Source organism: Labrus mixtus, chromosome 9 (assembly GCF_963584025.1).
Source record: "Labrus mixtus chromosome 9, fLabMix1.1, whole genome shotgun sequence".
NCBI classification, from domain to species: Eukaryota; Metazoa; Chordata; class Actinopteri; order Labriformes; family Labridae; genus Labrus; species Labrus mixtus.
The window spans coordinates 20,424,900-20,445,573 of record NC_083620.1 but is presented as its reverse complement, the minus strand read 5'-3'; the positions used below and the strand labels follow the sequence as shown (position 1 = coordinate 20,445,573).

Sequence of the window (20,674 nt, the reverse complement as noted above, 5' to 3'; positions counted from 1 at the left end):
CTTAGTCATTTGTCATTTAATTACGGATGTTGACTGAAATATCGTGGCGAGACCTACTATTCAGACTTCAGTCTCTGTAAAAGATGGATTTGTACTGAAAAAGCCAACACAGCTGTGTTGAGTGAGGACTTCTGTGCTGCATTATGCATGCACAGAGCGTTTCTACTTTCCGAATGGTACTTGTAAGAGCGGCATATTGAATTTGTAAAAGTCTCTGAAACATATGCAAATAAAGGATGGTGGTATAGAAGTGTATTAGATATATATTGTGATTGATGTTGTGAGATTTGAATACATTTGCTACGTGCCAGAGAGGCTTCTGGTCATTTCCATATTCCGGACTTTATGGCAGGGAGACAGCTGCCTACCAGAGAATGGAAATCACCCGATGAAATTTTTATGCACCCTGAAGAGCAAAGCAGCTGGTCAGCACAGAGAAAGAGACGATAAATTCATTGAACACAAACGTAGAGCAGAAAGAAACCCCGTAGCAGTTACTTTTGACAAGACTGCATTTTTAAATCACAACTGGAAAACTTCCCAGTCTCCAAACTAGTTAGCCTCTCCTTGCTTGCACCAACTGAACTTTCTACCTCTTCTATTCCCAGTGGAGATCTTCTCACTACAAGGCACTAAATATGCCTTCATCTAAATAGTGACATGGTCTCCTTTCTCAGCAAAACCTCTGTTTCCCCCCCTGCAGGAGTGTGAAGACGGTGAAGAGTCGTACAGTATTAAAAGAGTTCCTGGAAAGACTTTCCTTGCTGCCTTCTCTCTCGCACTCATAGCACGCTGCTTTTTTCTCTCTCTCCGTCTTTCTAGTCTCCTCAGGGTTCGTGAACTCGGCGAATAACCGGTTTTGAGACGGTGGAGCTCCACGCAAGGAGGAAACTGGTTGTCATATCAAAGCTGTCACACATTCTCTGTTTGCTCTGTGAATCCCGAATGCATCGTGAATATGCAGGCGTTGTAGTCTGGGACTGTACGACTGCTGTCATTCAGTTTACAACAAGGGTACACAGTCATCTCTGTTTGCAGCAACATGTTTTATATTACTGAACAACAAACAAACGCTTCTTGAATACTGAATTAAGTAGACTCAATTCTGAAAAATACTTCATACTCTCAGACGCCAGTTTATAAGGCCGACCAAGCTCAAACTTTTATAGTGTTACACGATGATAAACACAGTTGAAGGTTATAGTGTTTACTTTTTGTTTAAACAGTTGTTAATCCAACTCTAGGGTCATTTGGAGATTGCAGTCGGGGGAACAGTTAAATTGCATAGCATTATGCTTTGGCTGTTCCTAGTAAATCATATTATATTTTGCATGATAGACTAGATATATGAAGAGGCAGCATTTACCGCCAAGTGGGAGGTATTCAGGCATATTGGAGTGTTTCTAAGAAGAGAGGGTAGGACGGCTTGAGGAACTGTGTGATCAGTGAAGCATCATTTAGTCAAACAGGTAGATGAAGCACACTGACGCTGAGTAGAAACATTTGTTTCACAAGAATAATGTATGGTCCTGTTGGCACCATTAGCCATGAAGTCTTGGTTTACTGAAAAAGGCTCGAAAATCACAAGAAGAAAAGAGGTTTCTTCATCCACCTCAAGTGAGGTCTCTGTGCTCAGTTTTAGCTTCACCTTAGATAATATTAGATTAGATTTACTTTATTGATCCCAAACTGGGAAATTGTGGCGTTACAGCAGCAGGTCATCAAACACCTGATGATTTAAGTCATTAAGGCAGAAGGTAGATATGGTCCTGATGAGTCCATTCGAGGAATTATTCCAGGAATGACTTAACTTTCTTGGGTACAACCAAGAAAAACTGGAGAGACCTCCTTAGTCAGATGACACAGATATTGATTCATGGACCTTTATTCACTCTATATGTCTTAAAAAGCTTATTTGTTAAATCATTATCTATCATTTTTATTCTTTGACACTTCTTGGAACGGCTGTGAATTTCTCGCTTATTCTGGTGAAGCAAGCGGTTAGCATTAAACCACTTCCAGGCAAGACGTCCATTTCCATGCATCGGTTACGACTGCAACATCTTTCCAGCTCTCGAGCAGAATTACTGCAAGAGGTAGGGGTGAGCCGGGTGTGAGAAAGCAGCAGGTAAATGTTCACTGCTGCAGTGTGTGAGGTTGATGACCTTTATATCACACATCACAAGCAGCTTTGTAAGATTTCTGCTCACCAGAACATACTTTTTACACTCTTTAGTTGACACTGTGATTATGTCCAGTAACACTGTTTGGCCTCCTGTCTTGGACGTGTTAACATTACGACTGCAGCGTCCTTTTTACGTTATGTCCTACCTCCTGAAACCCTCCAACAGGGAAAAGTTCAGGCCATGAGGGACATGTTTAAATAACAACTTTGGACATTTTCCGAGGTAGGCTGTCCTGAAAATTATTAGAAATCGCATTTGTGAAAACAGCTCATGTGTCTTCTTTCCTCACTCACCTATGACCCCTCTGCTGCTGCCTAATCCCTACAACTCTATGACCTGAAATGCTCCTACTCTTTCTAATCACCGTCTTTTCCTATTTTTCAACTCTGAGTCTTTTCGGTCCCCACTTTTACAGCACTTACAACAGTTTGCTCTCTGAGTATTTTCTGTGAATGACGGCTTGCAGAAGTCTCCCTCGTGACAGGCAGGTGCAACGTAGCAGCATGGCTTCTGATCTTCCAGGTGGCTCTCATGATGATACTTACGCTCACCCCTGTTTCATCTCTACACATCTCACAACTCTGCCATTTCACTTGTTTTTTTTCCTCCTCCCTACCCCATGCCTTGTGAAACAGTTTAAACACAAACTTCCTTCCTGTTTGCTCCCCTGCCCTTTCTGTTCAACGCCAAAATAAGGAGGCTGAAGTACTGCTTTGAACAGTAATATCAGCAGAGTACAGGGATGTGTGCTGTGTGGTGGAGGTGAAGATAAGGACAGAACAGCTGATATCAGTTTACTGAGCTAATGAGGCATGAAGGAGCTCCACACAACTCTGGATCTCCGTCATTCCCCCCCCCCCTCCCCCCGCCTCCTTTGGAACTCTCTCTGTATACATCACCATCACCTGCCTGCATCATTTAAGCTCTCGATTCAAGGCGTAGTCATTGGCTACCTCTGTGCTAAATTAGAGCTAATGTCTTACAAAGTTGTTTAAAGGGAGGGAAAGTTGGACGCGAGAAGGCCATGACTTTGTGTTTCGCAAGAGGTCAGGTGTTTACTTCATGATAACACGTTATCACAATGCCTGCGTTGATGATAATTACTGTTGATGTTTTTGCACTTCTTTTTATTGGCTGATTTTCTCTTTATCTGCTCCGTAATCATTCCCATTACACAGGCATCATTACCGAGATGGATTCACCGGGTGAGAGAGTTGGGTTAGAAAGAGAGAGAGAGAGAGAGAGAGAGAGAGAGAGGAAAGGAAAAGTGGGAGGAGGAGTGGGATAAAGGAGAGGATGAGGAAGCCTCTTCTCCATCTTTTCATTAATCACAAATCAGTATATTTCTCTCTTGAGACCAGACCACTCCAAGGGAAGGAGAATAGGCTCCCTCACCCCTCTTTCTTTTTTTTTTTTTGTCTCCCTTCTGTTCGATACATTCCCCCACCCTCCTTTCTTCTTCTTCCACAGGATTTCTCAGCTCTCGAAAAATTGCCAAACCAATAAACCGAGAAACAAAATTCCCCTTCTCTTCTGTCTATCCTTCTCAAACAGACTGCATGTTCAGTATTTCAATACAAATCACGGCTTAAGATGGTCACATCTGACAGAACACACACACACATGCTGAAGTACATTCAGACACACAGACACACAAATCGGTGTCGTATGCATGCTGCTGTCTAATACATTTCCAGAGTTGGTTACTGTTGCGCGCCTCAGCAGAAACTGGGACTATTAGTGGGATCTCACAGGACTGGACAAGCAGTGGGATTGTTCAGGTTGAATAACAATGGTTGGAAAAGAAAAATCAGAGAAACCAAACTGGAGAAGCGTGCCATTTGGCAAGAAAAAGACATAATGCAGGAATACCCAGTCACAGAAAGAAATAGTTATTCATGGCAAAACTCAGGAGCAACAGTGAAATAGACCGTGGTATACAATACACATACCAGGCGAACATGATGATTTACTGGATCTCAAATCTTATCTTTATCCTTTGTCTGTCTGAGACCTCTTTTGTATATTAACTTCTCCCTTCTTGATGGAAGTTATTCTTCTATTAGTAGTGGAAATGAGGACTTTTGGGCCCGCTAAGAGGTCTTAAGGATGCACAAGTGCACCTGAGTATTTCAGAAGACCCAGGCTAATGTGCTTATGTTTCTATATTTCCAGAATGTAGGACTTCTGTTATTGCATACAAGTCGTGTCTGTCCAAGATTTTCAAGTTTATTGATAGTCTTTGAAGTGCAATTCCTGCTGTGTTTAGCTAGTTGAGAAGGCAGCAGTGTAACTGTATGTAGCTTGTTTGAATATTAAGTGTGTGAGTGAGTGTGCAGCAAATTGTCAATCATTGTGGAGTGAGAAGTACAGTTTACATGGACATTTATTGCCTGATGTTAGAGTGAGCAAGAGTGCTCAGCAAACTCGTCATTCAGTAGGCCAAAATGTCCTGCAGTACGCAGCCATGCTAAGCTAATGGGCTTGTTTCTGTATTTCCAGAACTTAAGTTTATCATAAAATCCTTGCACGCTTGGAAGACCCCTTTTCATTTCAAAATGTGCAACATCTGCATCTCAGAAAAAGGGGGTAGTTACACGAAAATCACTTATTGTGCAGGTCAGTTTAAAAACAGCAGGCTGAAGAACAAGATGTGCTCGCACAGTTATTTCCTGAAATTCCTTTTTGAAGTTTGAACCCATCAACAGATACTGGTTATGTATAAAATGGAGGAAAACAAACACAGTAGATAAGAGTGCCATACAACAAATTTTACAAATAAAAATGATCTGCAAAGACAAAAAATTAAAGTAAACCAACAGTAAACTAAACCAAACATTGTAGGGTAAGTTGCACAGTCATTTACGGGCAATAAGAGGTTTCCATTCAATCATGTTAAACTTATGGAATGATACAGCTTCAACTGTGACCTGCAAAGACAGACTGCATCGTTAGGGAAGACATGTGCACCAAATGTTCTTTTCAGAGTACTGCAGGAAATTGATATGTGAACTTTCACACTTGGCAGTGGACTATTTTAGGTTTCTTAGGTTAACATGCTAAAAGAGTGCAGAATATTAAGCATTCTGGGAGTTGTATTTCGGTTTCCCAACTAGAGTCCCTGTAGAAGTGAAGCAGCAAGAGCAGGGAGCAGAGAGGATAATGATCCTGCTGATAATGGAGGAGTGGAATCTGGTAAATGAGGCTGCATATGCACAGTGCTGCAGGCTGTTCTTTGGCACCCAGTGTCACACACATGCTTGTGTGCACACACACACACCTACACACACGTGCACACACACACACACACGTGCACACACACACACGTGCACACACACATGCACACACACACACACCCCTATCTCCTCTCGGGGTGTAATGTATGTGCAAAATCTTACACATAAATTCTACTACACCTTCCCGTACCGCCCTTTAATTATGTACCTGTGCATGTACAGTGTGAGGATACTTCAGTTAATGTGTGAGGCTGGGAGTATGACCATGGATGATTCCCTTATTAATAAAACATTGTCAGCACTAGCACGATAATGAGAGGGAAGGGCTTCTTTCCCGGGAACAGGAAGTGTATGTTTAAACATAACTTGTAAAAGGGAGACAAATTCAGCAGCAAAGTAAAAGTGCTATACAGCGACGTTTTTTAAATGATCTGTTTTAAATTGTGTTTGCCTTTGATCAGAACGGATCGTGGAGAGGGACAGGAACTGTTGGGAGATGAGAAGGGGGGTGACATGCAGCAAATGCTGAGAGACCCAGGACGCCACGATCCCATCGATGAACTAAATCTGTCTCAATCGAGACAGTAAAGTTTTTGTTGTTGAATGTTGGAATCCCACAGTTCCTGATGTGAATATAATCTTTTGTCGTGAAATTAGATATCCGTCATAAGTATTACAAATAGCTTTCTAAGCAAAATTACTATTTTATAAAAAAAAACGTAATTGCTTTGATTAGAATACAAACCTCCAACACTCTTTTGTGTCTGCCAATAAAAGTAATTTAGTCTCAGATGCAAAATAACTATGAATTTACAAGCTTCATTTTTTAGACAGGTAAATAGCTCGACATAATTTCTATTTAACTTATTAGACAATTTTCATCATGTTTCAAAATCTAATATCCTGCTAAAATGGTCATTTTGCAAACTAACCGACTGGAACAGATAAAAAGTTTCATAAAAGTAACACATTTTTTTATTGCAACTGACTGGATGTTGTATTTCTGTTTGATGGCCCACTGTTCATCTCTTTAAGTGCTCATTCTGGAAACAAAAAATACGGAGCCATTTGTCTTCCATATATAAAGTCTGACTTTACTGTCTGAATGTGGAGAGAACTGAAGTGTAGTAAATCCTCATCTTATCTTCCTTCAGTGAATAGTGTCCAGAATCCATCAACTCAATGACCCACTTATAGTTCGTATAGAAATCGTACATGGACTCTGTCTTTGGAATGAAGATCCACACTTTGCAGAATGTGTCTAATGTGGCCTTGATTACCTCGGCAAAGCCCCGATCGATAGATTCCAGAGCTGAGATGATTCGTAATTGCCTCAATCTGCTGCTCCTCATATCTCCACTGTCTCCAATCAGACATTAATGATCCATTATGGTCGTGTTGCTGGGCAAGTAGAGATCAATGGGATAATGTGGTGGTGGCGGTTGTGGGATCAGAGGGGGGGTTGAGGGTTGAGGGCTCTCTTGGTATGAGTGTGAGGAAGAAAGACGGGATAAGAACAAACTATACTAGAATAAACGTAGAAATGACCTCTGGTTTCTATTTTGGAAGACTGAAAGCACAGAAAACGTGTGCTAGTTAGAGTTAGAACATGCGATGGCTTAAAAAGTGAAGCAAAACTCAGGTTTTTGTACGTGTGTGAAATAAAGACCAATTTTTCTCAAGTTCATAACATCACCAGGAGACCTAAATCAACTCATGTTTGCACTAGATAACAAAATCATGATGCAGAAGCCGAAATAGTAGAAAACATGCTTTGTGCTCTGTCTGAAAGCAACCTTTAAAATACTTGTTTGTTGAGTGAAGAATGGATCAGTCCTGATGGATCCCATCAAGTAGAGAAATATAACCTCTGTATGTATCCATGTGAAGACATAAATTATCCAGATTTTATGTGTTAGCATCGCCCAAAGCAAATCATGGGTCTTTCCATTCCTGGGGTGTTGCCATTGACTTTTTATGTAATTTCTTACTTACCAAAAATTCAACAAGCCTTTAGTCTGAACATGCATACCTGTTATTTTTATAGGCCAATGCGTTATTTTTATAGGAAGCTGCAAAATGCCCGCATGTTGACTCCTGCATACTATCATATTGCTGACAATTTAAGAAGCCTTGTGCACACGATTATTTGAGTTTGGTTTATGGCATAATGTCACTGATATGTTGTTTCTAGTACATAATATTGCAACAGCGAGGATGGCAAGACTCATCACCTAGAGTGGCACAAGTGCTTGCACTGGTCCTTCTGAACACACAATACAGCCCAATATGCAGTGCTCTGGTATTCACTTAAATTATTTATATGATCAAATTATATTTCATTAACAGTTCATGAGGACATGATTCAAGGTGGTCAAGTATGGAACATCCTTCTAAATGTCAGAGAAGTAATTGGGGAGCAAAACCATTTAATCAAATCCTACCAATGTGCCCAGAAGGATTTCATCCTGTGCTCAGTTTAGCAGATTTCATCATCACTGTTTCTATCTCTATCTGATGTCTTCTTTGCTGTATTTCCTTGCAACAATGTCAGGTAAATTAAGCTATCTGAAATTCAAATTAAAAAAAGGAGAAAAATGAGAGAATTTCACAAATAGGAACTGGGCTGGGAAAAAAAAAACAAGCATCTTGTTCACAAGTCTGACGTCACCCTGAAATACTTTAATATTTAATTGAAGTGTCGTGAAATTAAAAGGCTCAAGGAGAAGAGGCGGAGGACTGAAGATGAGGAGAGACACAGCGAGGTAAGCCTAGATAGAGAGAGACAGAAGCCACTGCATAACAAAGCAACAGCCCACCTCTCCTTTTAATTACAAATAGGATGATAATGTGTTATTATCGCTGAAAGAAGAGGCCCTCGACGAGCATTATCAGAGGAGGGGAAAGGTGTGTTCGCTGACTGAGAGTCCTCCACAAAAGTAATCAGGAGTCCCTGTGGTTTTAGACAAATTGGATCAGAATTTCTCTATCCGCACACGCGATGATTTCTAATCCAGATGGATATTGATGTACAGAAGGAGAGAAAACACCCTCCAGAGTAGAGCTTGGATCCATTTTGACCCTGTGTTTTTGCTGGATCTGGACCTCTCCCTTTCTGGTTGGCTCGTCAGTCCCAACACAGCAGAACAGTGACCCCCTGTGGATTCTGTGAGATAATACAGAAGCAACATGACGTCACTCTGGAGGAAGAGCTGCTATAAGTTGTAAACAAAAAAAACCTGAAATAGTGCAGAGTCAATCTCTTTTAAAGCTCTCTTGAAAACCTTTTTTAATCACATTTTTACATTTAGTCACTGTTTCTTATGAATTGAGGTTTTTTTTAAATTCAACTTTTTATTCAACCATTGCTGTAAGTTGTTCCTTTTCATTCTGTCTTCTTGTTTTATTCCTGCATTGTTGCGTTTTATATTCCTTGCCCTTTATGTTTTGTGAAGCACTGAGTTGGATTTGATAAGTGCTCTACAGTTCTACTTCAACTGGATCCTCTTGGTTTTTTTGGTAGGAAAGAATAAGCTCGAGGGGTTCGGCTAATTAAGACTTTGGTTTGCCTTTAGTTCCACCTTCATCCTCTCTATCACCTCTACACACACACACACACCCACACACACACGTGTCAAGCATGACACACGCACGTAATATGTATTCCACCCCTCACAGAGTGTATGACATGACATGTCCCAGGTGTGAAAGGGCCCATGTCGGACTTGACGCCCGCTGGCATGTGATTAGCAGAGAGTCAGACCTCGCCGCCCCCCCCCCCCCCCCCCATCAGACATCATTGCACTGAACGCTCTGTCCCCCTAATACATAATTATAAAATGAATGTCCTTCACATGTCTGGAGGGGGTTAAAGCGTTTATTAAGAAACTAAGAGCTGGAGTGCAACGACAGGAAAGGCTCGTATTGTTTTAAGTCGATGTGGTTGTCAATTCCGCAGCTTCTACAATCCAAAGTCCGCCCACAGAAGGTGGTGATGCAGTGGTGAGAGCTCACTTATGAATCTGTCAATCAATACCTTGGTTTGTGTGTCACAGCAGTGGCCCTTACATCCTGCCAGGCCAGTCACTCAGCCCGACCCATTGCAGACAGAGCAGAGACCAAGAACACCAACAGCTGTACCTGCTACATTACAGTACATCTTATCCAGGTGAGAGATTAAAACAAGAGCTTTGACGTCAGTATAATGTGCATCCTTACCCAGCATCACACCCAAGGAATTACTAAAAAAAAAAAGAAAAAGCGTCTGAACCCTCTTCAATCAATTTGCCCCTAATGAATGAAGAAAGATGATTAAACACATGAGCTAATTCGAGGGAATCCTTAATCGCCTGACCTCAGCTTCTCACTTGTCCCTGGTATTACAGTAACAGGATTGCGAAAGCATTGGCTGCAGTTACACCCATCCTCCAGTGTACGAGACTAGCGGGGGGGGGGGGGGGGGGGGGGGGTAGCATTAATTTCCAAAACCTTATGTTGCATTTGCATAATTACCATAAATCATCACAGGGACGTTTGTGGTCCACAGTGGAAGAGGAGCGGTGGGAGAGACAGCTGGGGAATGGGACTGCTTGGAGGGGTGACAGTGTGCAGTGGACCACTGACTCGATAGCTGACATTGTAATGAATTAGAATGATCTAATGTTAAACAATGTTAAGCACACTGCAAGGCATTTTACTGGTGCCCGGGCAACATGAGGTTGAAAGAAAAATGATTTCTATACTACAGCTGTGATTCCTGAAGTGAGGGCTGTGGCCCCCACTGATGGACTGTGAAGGTACTGCAAGAGGCCATTTAAAATTAAAACATGAGAGGTTCAATTTTACAATTTAATAATGCGCTTATTGTTGGCTTTACAAATAGATGATGACTGGATTGTGGACTGATTTGTTTTGTTACTTTCATATAGAATATGTCAGTTATGAAATAAAATAAAAAGTTGTAGAATGTGCCTCAAGTGTTGATCTGAGTTGTGTGATTACAGAGATGTGTGGGCCCTGAAGAGGTTGCTGCACAGTATATATATATTTCATACGTCATGTCTGGAAAGGGAAATTGGCTTCTTATACATTTTTCAAAACTACTGCAATAATAATGATCTCTTACTGAATTACGTGGATGTTTACTACGCCTTAGAATTTTAAATTTGCTTTGTGCGCTTTTGTTTTTCTCTACGACCTGGCATGACATCAGATACATTTCTGTTGTGATTTTTTTTTTTTTTTACAAATAAGCGAACAGTCTGAAGCAAAGACTATAAACAAACAGAAAAAGATTTTTTCTTTCCCCGGGGTTGTCCAAATGAAGATTGGTGAGCTGCCTTTTGTCCAACAATCAGTCCCCATGAGGTCAATTTAGAATAAAAAGAAAAAAGAACGGGGGCACAGGGAGCCTGAGGGAAACTCATTCATACAATAAAATGCTCAGGCCTTGGTCTAATAACCATTCTACTGGGGTGATACAATATGTGACCTTTCCTGCTTTCTCCAGTCTAAAGTAATAAAAGGTCGGCTTGTACTGTGAATAAAAAAAAAGACTGCGAACATTCAAATTATGTGAGCTTGGTGACAAGGCGGCTATTTGCACCCTGCATTGGATTAGATGGGTGAAATGAATGTGAGGGGTTAAATGCTTTGACACAGGGTACAGTGTGTGCCGACTGCTGGCTCAGTAATCTGCTGAAGCTCTTAATGGTTTTTTTGTAATGATGAATTTTAGTCAGCTGCGGGAAAAGTCAGCGGGTTATTTCAGGAGAACTCTCAGCAGACCTGAACGTTAACCTGAGGACCCTGCAAAGGTAATTCAACTCTGGTGAACGTCTCTTATCTCTGCGGGGTCTATATGATTAGATATGTGCACTATACTTAAAGAGCACACATACAGTAACGCCACAAATATTCCTCAAGCTTCGTCTAACTTCTTTTATCTCTCCTACCAGGTTTCTGTAGCTGTTTTTGCAGCTGCATGACCTGATAAAGCCAAGAGAACAGCAGGAGGGTGAAACAGAGACTGTGAGCAAATGAGAGAGAGAGCGAGAGAGAGAGAGAGAGAGAGAGAGAGAGAGAGGCATAAAGAAGGAGATGACAAACAAGGAAACACATTAAATATGAAAGGCAAAGGCAGAAATAAACAATGACATGACAGAAAATGACGGAGGGGGCATTAAGAGAGCATCGGCGGAGAGGGCACAGACAGGGAATCGTGACAGCTGGCAGGCGAGGGAAGGCAGTGCTGCTCTGCTCGGCCTAGTCTCAGCGCACCTTAGCAGGCCAGATGGACTAACCTGCTCCTGTGTGCCCTTCACCAGCCAAAACACACACACACACACACACACACATTTGCATATATCTTCTCTCTTCTATCATACCCTTGTTAAGCTGACGTGATGTCAAACAATAGGTTTTTCCCCAGGTACAGTGCACTTTCAAGCAAGAAAATATGCTTAAGCAAATGTTTCCCTCAAATGCAAATAAATACACAGAAAAGTTCAACACATGACAAGAGTTGTATTTATTTTCAGATCTTGAGGTTTCACCTTGCTGAAGAAAAATAGAAACCCCGTCCAAAAGAAAACTCAAACAAAAACTGTGATGCAGGATCTCCCTCTGGTGTTAAACCTCTGCTACTACATCTGAAAGTCCCATTTCAGGACCACACAGCAATGGACAGCGCTCACAGCCCAAATGAAGACTACAAATGAGCGAAGATAAAAAGGCAAGAAACTCAACAATTATTCTGAAATATAGGACTGAGCAGCTTTTTGTTTGAAAAGTTTAAAAAGACACATCTCATGTAGGTTAAGGTCTTCTCTAGATGTTTGTTTCTTCGTCCTCATTTCTCAAGTAATTTAGTGCCAATCCGGTTAGGAAAACAGGCAGCCAGTCCCCAAACAGTATTGATTGATGTCTGGCTATAAAAAGACATCTATCATCGAGACAGTCTGGAATTAAAGCTGTAGTGGTCTGTGCCTGTGTCACTGTATCTGTGTGTGTGTGTGTGTGTGTGTGTGTGTGCCCTCTCTCCCGTGTGTACGTGCATGTGTGTGGCCAAGGAACGGGGTTGTTGTGTGTTGACGCTATACAGTATTATGAAACAATAAAATTCAGACAGCTGATTCATATCTGGGCATAAAAGCCAGAGTTTTGTTAGGTTCCTTTTTAATGAAACCTATAATTTCTGCGTCCCTCTATGGTGGCGCGTTGGGAGCGGAGGGATCGATCATAAAGAGAGATATCCAGAGCGGCTCAATTTTGCGGGTTTGTCGTGGCGATGATTGAGCGGAGTTACAGCGTGAAAGATCGTTTACACAATAACGAGTCGCATGTCAACTTTGTCTCGGTGAGAATATCACGCCCATCAATCCGAAAAAAAAAAAAAAAACACAGCAAATGGAAGATTGCTTGCTTATTAGCAGACAGAAGTAAAAAAAAAAAAAGAACTACACAGACATGTCAAAGTGTCATGCAGCAGGGTTTTGTCAAAGACTGATGTTATAGGCTCATAGGTTACAAATTCAATCACTTTAGAGATGGTTGCTACATTGCTGTGTCTTCTCTCTGGGGTGAATGTGTATGTGTGTTAGTGTGTGTGTGTGTGTGTGTGTGTGTGTGTGTGTGTGTGTAAAGATAATATTGCTGGGTTGACAGAAATCAGACTGTTAGAAATTCTAACATGGGCGGAGCTGTCAAATCCACCAAATGAATCACTTTAGAGATAAGACAATCACATAAAGAGGGGGGAAAAAAGGAAAGAAGGGAAAGCGTATGAAACAAGGCAGAGTTGAGAAAATAAGGCACATACTGTTCTGATCAATCAGGTACAAAAAAAAAAAAAAAAAAAAAAAAAAAGTATTACAAGAGAAGAAGCTGAGCCCTCGATTCCCCACACAGGAGGGCGGATCTACAGCGTCAGCACATTCAACCGGTGAACCAACATCTGTTTTTCATCTTCCTTTCCTCACTCCTCTATCTCCTGTGACCGTAGGGAGCAAGTACACACACACACACACACACACGCACACGCACACGCACACGCACACGCACACGCACACACACACACACACACACACACACACACACACACACACACACACACACACACACACACACACACACACTCCCTCTCTTTCTCTCCGTGATGATCGTCTGGCCGGAGAGTCACTGAGCTAAGCATTTCCTCGCCATCCCAAAGGATCTCATACACAACCAATATTTACTACAGGCCTACGTGTGTGTCAACCATATAGAATTCTTGATGGCTTCATCCACAACCTCCCTGGCCTGAAAAACTATCCGCCAGCTGCTCACATGCCAAGTTATTGTAAAACTAACAATTGTGAAGAGAGCCCACTCTGAATTCCCTTCACTTTAAACCCCTCTGACCTGCTTTTTATCCACATGAATCCAAATCAAACAGTGTTCCTCTGTGTAAAAGCTTTTCTCTGTAGCAATTGAGTGGACAAGTACCACCTAAGTGCGCTCATACACACAACTCTCCCAGCTGTCTCGGAGATTTAACCCTGCCTGTTGACTCCAGGCTCGGAGATTAGCAGAGAAGTGTACACACACTTGCTATTCAGGCAGAAGGCTGCAGAAAGACGTCAGGATTGAATTATAATGACCAGAACAGACGCAGTGAGGAAAATCCCCTGGATTTATTGTGGTCTGGTTAAATGAAGAGAAGATGTGCTGAATGAGAATGACTGTTCCACTGATTTCAGTGCTCAGTGTGCTGTGTGTGTGTGTGTGTGTGTGTGTGTGTGTGTGTGTGTGTGTGTGTGAGAGAGAGAGAGAGTGTGTGGATGTCAGACCAACTCCTTGTATCCATTTACAGAGAGAGAGAGAGCTGGATGTAAGTCTGCATACTGAAGACATCAAGTATGGGATGCTGCCTCCCTCTGGACATGAATGGGACAACACTTCATGTCCCAAATTCTTAAAATAAAGCCAACAACACTCACACCCTGATTTGAATGTCTAAAAATATATAAACACATTTATAACAGAAGTCTTTACATCCTAACCAGCAAACGTTCAAAAATCACAACAACTGATGTGTCCATCATCAATCCATCAAATTCAACAGCCCAAGCAAAGACACATTTCCATCACAGCATTGTCTGAATGCCTTTAGTCTGTAGTGTAGATTATATGTAGGCCATAGGCCTTACTTACAGGTGTGCTGCCGTCCGACAGGGTGGTCATGCTGATTGACATGCTCATCTTGTCTGAGGAGGAGAGGGAGGGAGGAGAGGGGCTCCTCTTCTCCACTTCTTGCCTCTGGAGGAAGTCCCGCCAGGCCCGCTGGATGCTGCGTGCAGTGATGAGGAGACGACGTGAGGACACCAGCATGGGAACATTTGAACTGAGGTAAGCTGATTCTTCTGTTATCAGTTTTATATCAGCTATTCTATGACATGATAACTTTTCATTAAAGAACAGCAAAAGTTGCAGAATTTCACAAAAATAAACTGATGATGACATTAAGTCAGATTAAATATCAAAGGTACTTTCTTTCTTTCGCTGGTGTTTCTTTCTTAATCTCAAGTTACAACTACTGACTCAGAAGAAGATTCAACACTTTAATGGCAATTCAAGTGACAAGAAAGGCAGTTCTCTATTTTAATGAAACAAACTGGATGTAATAAATCTCCACAAGCGCTCCTTTGTAGTTTTACATAAACAGTTTACTCACATCAACACCTTGGTTTCATCTGGTGGCAAGTTGATATTGATGTTGTTGTCCAGGTTCATGGGCAGATGATTACTGAGCGAGAAGAGAGGAGAAAAGGATGTAGCGGACATTCAGAGGATGCGTACAAGTCCAATCGCCGTCTAGTTTCTCTTTAATTAAACTACCATGTTTTTGTGCGAATGGCCCTTTACAGCTGCACAGGACATTGATTGTCATTCCATGTATGTGTTGTGTTTATAGTGTGTGTGAGTGTGTGTGTAAACCCACCTCTGCAGCGGGAAACCTCCATCACTGACGTGCTTGAAGCCAATCTGGAGGCTCTTCAGCTGCTCCTACAGAAAGACAGACAGAGACAATGGAATATGAAAACATGACACCACAGATATGTGGAACAAAAACAGGAAGAAGGTATTGGCAGAATGAAAGATCCCTTAAGCGTGTGAATGTGAATGAATATTTAGCAGACATGTGATCACTGTGTGGTGGGCTCAGGGACCCCTGTAGCAAGTGGTTAGGAAGCATTTTGGCTCTGTTAGATGTTTTCTTGTAAAGTTAGTGAAGTGAGCTTTGCAGGAACTCAGCCAAATTGCTGCTTCAGCATTTTCCAGGCATTTGGTCCAGAAGCAGAGAGAGAGAGAGAGAGAGAGAGAGAGAGAGAGAGAGTGAAAGAGGAAAGTCAAACAAGGAGAGAGAGCATGAAAAAGAGAGCAGGACATAATTCATGATGTACGGCACAGTTGTTGTACAGATGTGGCGGACACGTTGGGAGATTAGGGCGATGAAACTTCCACTAAAACGACTTTTAGCTCCGCTCCGTGCCTTCTGCTCTCCTCCCTTCGGCTTCCTTCCTCCTGCTTTAATAGTGCTGTGTAATGAGGACAGGCCTGCCTCTACATAATTGAGCAGACTAATTCAATTACAAGGGAGCAACAAAGTTTAAGTGGAGCAGTTTCTTCCTGATGAGCCAAGAGGGTCACATCAGGGCACTGAGCAGCTACGGGCTACGTCATGATGCGCGCGTGTGCGTGTTCTCTTCTGGTCAAACCTGAACCTTTAGTTGACTTTTTGTTTGACTGGACTATAACTGCATAATAAAGTATGCATGGAAGAATATATTGCATCTATTAGATGGCAGATTGGCCTATAAAGAGATTCACACTTGGATATATTACATCTATTAGATGCACTAAGAGAAATGGCTGTACGGCCGTGGTAATTCAGCTGTTTAATATTCAATACATAGTGATACACATGCTGCACCATTAATAACTATGAAGGAGTCTTAGAAAAGCACTCTTTGAAATGTAAATAAGCACGTATATGCATATGTATCTGGTAAAAGCACTGTCTTCCTGAATTGTTGTCTTAGGAGTTGATGTCAAAATGCAGCAACATCAAATCTTTTTTTTTTTTTTTTTTTTTTTAAATAAAAGGTCTTTGCTGTTTGGCTGCGTGTCCACTTTCTCTGTGGCAGGCAGCAATGTTTTTCTCATTACTCTCCCTCCCAGAAGGAACAAGCAGCTCATTAGACAGAATCAAGGACTTTGACTAGTGATCAATGGTTTGCTTTAAGGAGCTGTTTTTATCTCTCTCTGTCTGTTCGACACCCCCTCTAAATCTCTCTCCAACCAAACGAGAATCTGTGCCTCAGTCGTATTCCGTTACCGCCCAAACTTCACTAAAGCCTCTCCTGCTTTGAGAGTCAATGTCACCTCAGCCTTTCCAAATCCTCCTTAATGCGATCCTGAACAGCAGGCTGTCTGTCTCTCATTGAGTCTGTCACTTTCACATATACTCATCCAGTCAGACACATTCATGCAAACTGTGTAAAAAGAGCCATCTGGGAATTTGGAGACCGGCAGAAAAAGACAGACAGGAACAAAAAGTTGGAGAAATGAAATGAAGAAGATTGAACTGTAAGTTCCTGTGAGGAACTTTTGGGTTGTTTGGATTTTGGTGAAAAAGCGGGAGGCTTTACGTCAAACCTTCTTATCCTTCTTTCTTTCAAATGTCGAGCGTCACAGTCAATCTTTGACGTGGAAAAAAAGAGGCTGTTGTGAAAGCATAATGGTCACCGCCTTGTCACACCTTCCTGCAGCAAGGGTGACAGGCACAGAAAACAACTCTATAGAAACCCTTCTCTCTGATGCTCCAGTTTGCTTTTGAAGGTCATAAAGAGACATCAGTGTTGATTTCCTTCTATTTCATTTATGGCTAATGGCTAAAAAAAAAGGCTTGAATACCTTGAATTGAGATGCAGAATATAAACTTGGATAAGAGACAACAGACAGGGAAATGAGCAAGTGGTAATGATGTCGAGACGATGAGCCAAGTATAAACGAGGAGGGAGGAATAGTGAGTGAGAGAGACCGTTGGGTTCTTGGTAATGGAGTTGTTCGGGGACTGGTTGAGCTGATCATTTCAATTTCCCCCAAGAGTTTCTAATTGTCCTGCAACAGGCCCGGCAGACTATTAGCCAACCTCAGAAAAATGCACATACACTTATGACAAGGCAAGAAATGACAAAGGTTAGGGGTTTGTGTCTAATTTAAACATCTTGCTACTCTACAGGCATTGCAAAAGCCTGTAAGCGTGCTTTTTTCTAGTCCCTTAATCCAACATTTCACATGACAATGCATTAAAGTAACGCGGTAATGGATCTCAACCTTAAGTTTCTTAATGTCAGTTTTCAATGATCTGAAACAGCTTGCATTTATAACTTTATTCAACCCTTCAGACAACTTCAGAAACTGATGGAATTCTGATTTCCTATATTTGCATCACTGGTTTTATTATATTTATGTGTGTGTGTGTGTGTGTGTGTGTGTTGTTGTTTGTGCATGCAACATCCAGCACTGATATCCGGAGCACATTATTCACCACTTAAACAAATCCCTGACTTCAGCAGGACATTTACAACAATCTTAATACATGCTATTGATTTTAAAATCTATAACAGTATACATTTTGCAATTACTCTGCACTAAACCACATTCTGTACGTCTTGTCAAAAGCTATGAATTCCTCCAGTCCAAAAGCTGTTTTTCGTTATTCACAACATCCCTGCCTGAGTGGAAAACCCCGTCCCGTATCTGGAGTAGGAATGCCAAAAAAAGTACTGGAACATAAACCAGAGGTTTGCATAATTTAGTGGCAGAGTTGACAGAAAATCTATAGTCATTTTGGGCTTTGGCAGTGCCAAGCAGGCTTGTATTGATTGGTGGGTGTGTGTGTGTGTATATGTGTGGGTGTGTGAGTGTGCATATATGTGTGTTGGCGGATTTATGGTAGAGTCAGGTGGAGCAGTGAGAGAAGGAGGCAGAGAGGCGGAGTGGAAGGTGCTGATGGAGAAGAGACCTTGAACCCACAGTGCACTATACAACAACAGAGGAAATAGAGCTGCTGACAGCCAAATACAGAGCATCAGCCCTCCATACTGCACCCCCCCCCCCTTCCCCCAACTCCACCTCCTATCTCCACCTCTATCATCAATCTCTGCTCCTTAACTCCACTTTCCAAAATCAAAACGAAAATAAAAGAAGACAGGTGAGAGGAGGAGATGAAAAGAGAAATCAGGGAGTTAAGAGAGATGGAAAAGGGGGAGATGATGATTCGATCACGCTGTGAGATATCTGCTGGACTCTTTCTCCCAGAGCCGGACAGGAATCAGGACAGACATACATCATATTGCGGGAGTCCATAGAAAAGGCTTCAACCAGTATTAAGGCCATAAAAGGCCGGCAGTCTAGGCTTTAAGGTTGACTGACACTGAGCGCTTGATATTTCCTTTTGTACAAAAGTAGTCAAAAGTCAGTCCATATTGCAAAATGTAATCTGAAATAATCTGCAAAGGACTAAACAGTTTTAGAAAGTTTATTTTTTATTTATTTTTTTATAAAGGTATTTTTAATTTACACCTTAATTATCCCTGAGGGAAATTCTAGACTACACTCTGTTAATGAGAGACATGCTTCTCACACACGTAGGTCCCAAATACACACATGCACAAACAGTACCTGTGGACATGTCAGAGTGGGGCTGCTACACAGTCCTACTCAGGGAGCACGCCAGAGCTGATGGGGGGGGTTTGTGCTTTGCGCAAGGGCACCTCGGCAGTACTCAGGAAGTGACCTGGCATCTCTCCAACTACCAGACATATTTTGGTACGCAAAAGGACTTGAACAGGCGACCCTCCGGTTACCAACACAAGTCCCTACAGATTGAGCTCAATGTAATATATATAGATATATATATATTCATATTCATATACTGTCAGATGACTATCAGGTTAATAATGTTTAAAAACGAGAAAATAAATTATCTTTTGTAAAGATGACTTTGAAGAATAGACATGACAGGCTTGATGGTGTTTAAAGCAGGACATGTGGGTGTAGTCAAACTCAGTTTCACAATATTTACAACAGGCCGGTCTTGAGGAAGGCCAAAACCATCTAATACTGTCCTGAGCTGCCTCTCACAGCAGCTATAGATCCTCTGCTATAAGAACAACACCACTAAAAGGTTGCCTTTGTATACATACTCCACATAAAATAGCTCATCCACTTCATCAGCTGCACTCAGCAGTTTATCTCCACTTTATGCTTCTCAGGCTTTTTATACAGCTTATTATTTTTATACCGTTTCTCCAGAATTATTGTTTTTACTGCCTCAGAGTTGTGTTTCGTATCATTTTTTATTGTTCTACAGTTGTGCTGGGTGTCACTGCTGTCTTATTTGTTTTGTTAATAGTTGTTAAAGCCAGCTGCGCATAATGGGACAATCAATGACCTGATTTGACTCCAAAGAAAAAAAAAACTTTACAGAAGGGATTTATTTGATTATACAACAATAGTGTTTCTATAATTTAAATCAGCAGAGCCTTGGCTGTAGTTTCTTATAAATGCATTTTTGGAGACTTTTATTGTATTAATTGTCTTTTTGTTGTGCAGAATATTCAGTGCATAAATGTAAAAAGGATTTTAAAAAGTCTTGTTGTTGAGAGTCATCACAGGAGACAGAGGAAGGACAGGCGGGACTGAGCGATTGACGCTCTGAAAGGTTAGAAACCTGCGCTACGGGGGACAAAGGGCAGAGAAAGATAAAGATGCAGCACTTTGCAGAAAGACAGAAAGTGATTCGGTTAAGAGCCGGCGAGGGAGTTAAAATGGGAAAGTAGGTCCTTCGTTGGCGGCAAGGAAGAAAGGATGTGGAGGTGAAAGAACAAGCCTGTGGGCTCCGAAGAAATTAAACTGGACTGACTCCAGAGAGTGAGCCAGGGAAACGCAGAAGAGAGAGGAATGGCCTGCCTGGGAAAATGGCCTTCATCCCTCCTGTACATGGGGTGTAAATCTGTCCCCTGCACCTCCAGCTGATCTCTCACACACACACACACACACACACACACACACACACACACACACACACACACACACACACATACATACATACACACACACACACACACACACACACTCTTACACACACACACACTCTTACACACCAACACTCACACACATGATTTAAATAGCTCTGCTGCTAAT

General features: G+C 41.8%; 1 protein-coding gene across 1 annotated transcript in view; it reads right to left on the bottom strand.

Moving 5' to 3' along the window:
- Positions 1-20,674, bottom strand: part of schip1 (schwannomin interacting protein 1) — a 215,428-nt gene that overhangs the window by 138,329 nt on the left and 56,425 nt on the right. The window contains exons 6-8 of the mRNA XM_061046786.1: positions 15,402-15,466; positions 15,135-15,206; positions 14,615-14,750 (exon numbers count right to left, since the gene is read on the bottom strand). Of these exons, the coding sequence (XP_060902769.1) occupies positions 14,615-14,750; positions 15,135-15,206; positions 15,402-15,466 (273 nt within the window). The remainder of the gene's footprint in view (positions 1-14,614; positions 14,751-15,134; positions 15,207-15,401; positions 15,467-20,674) is intronic.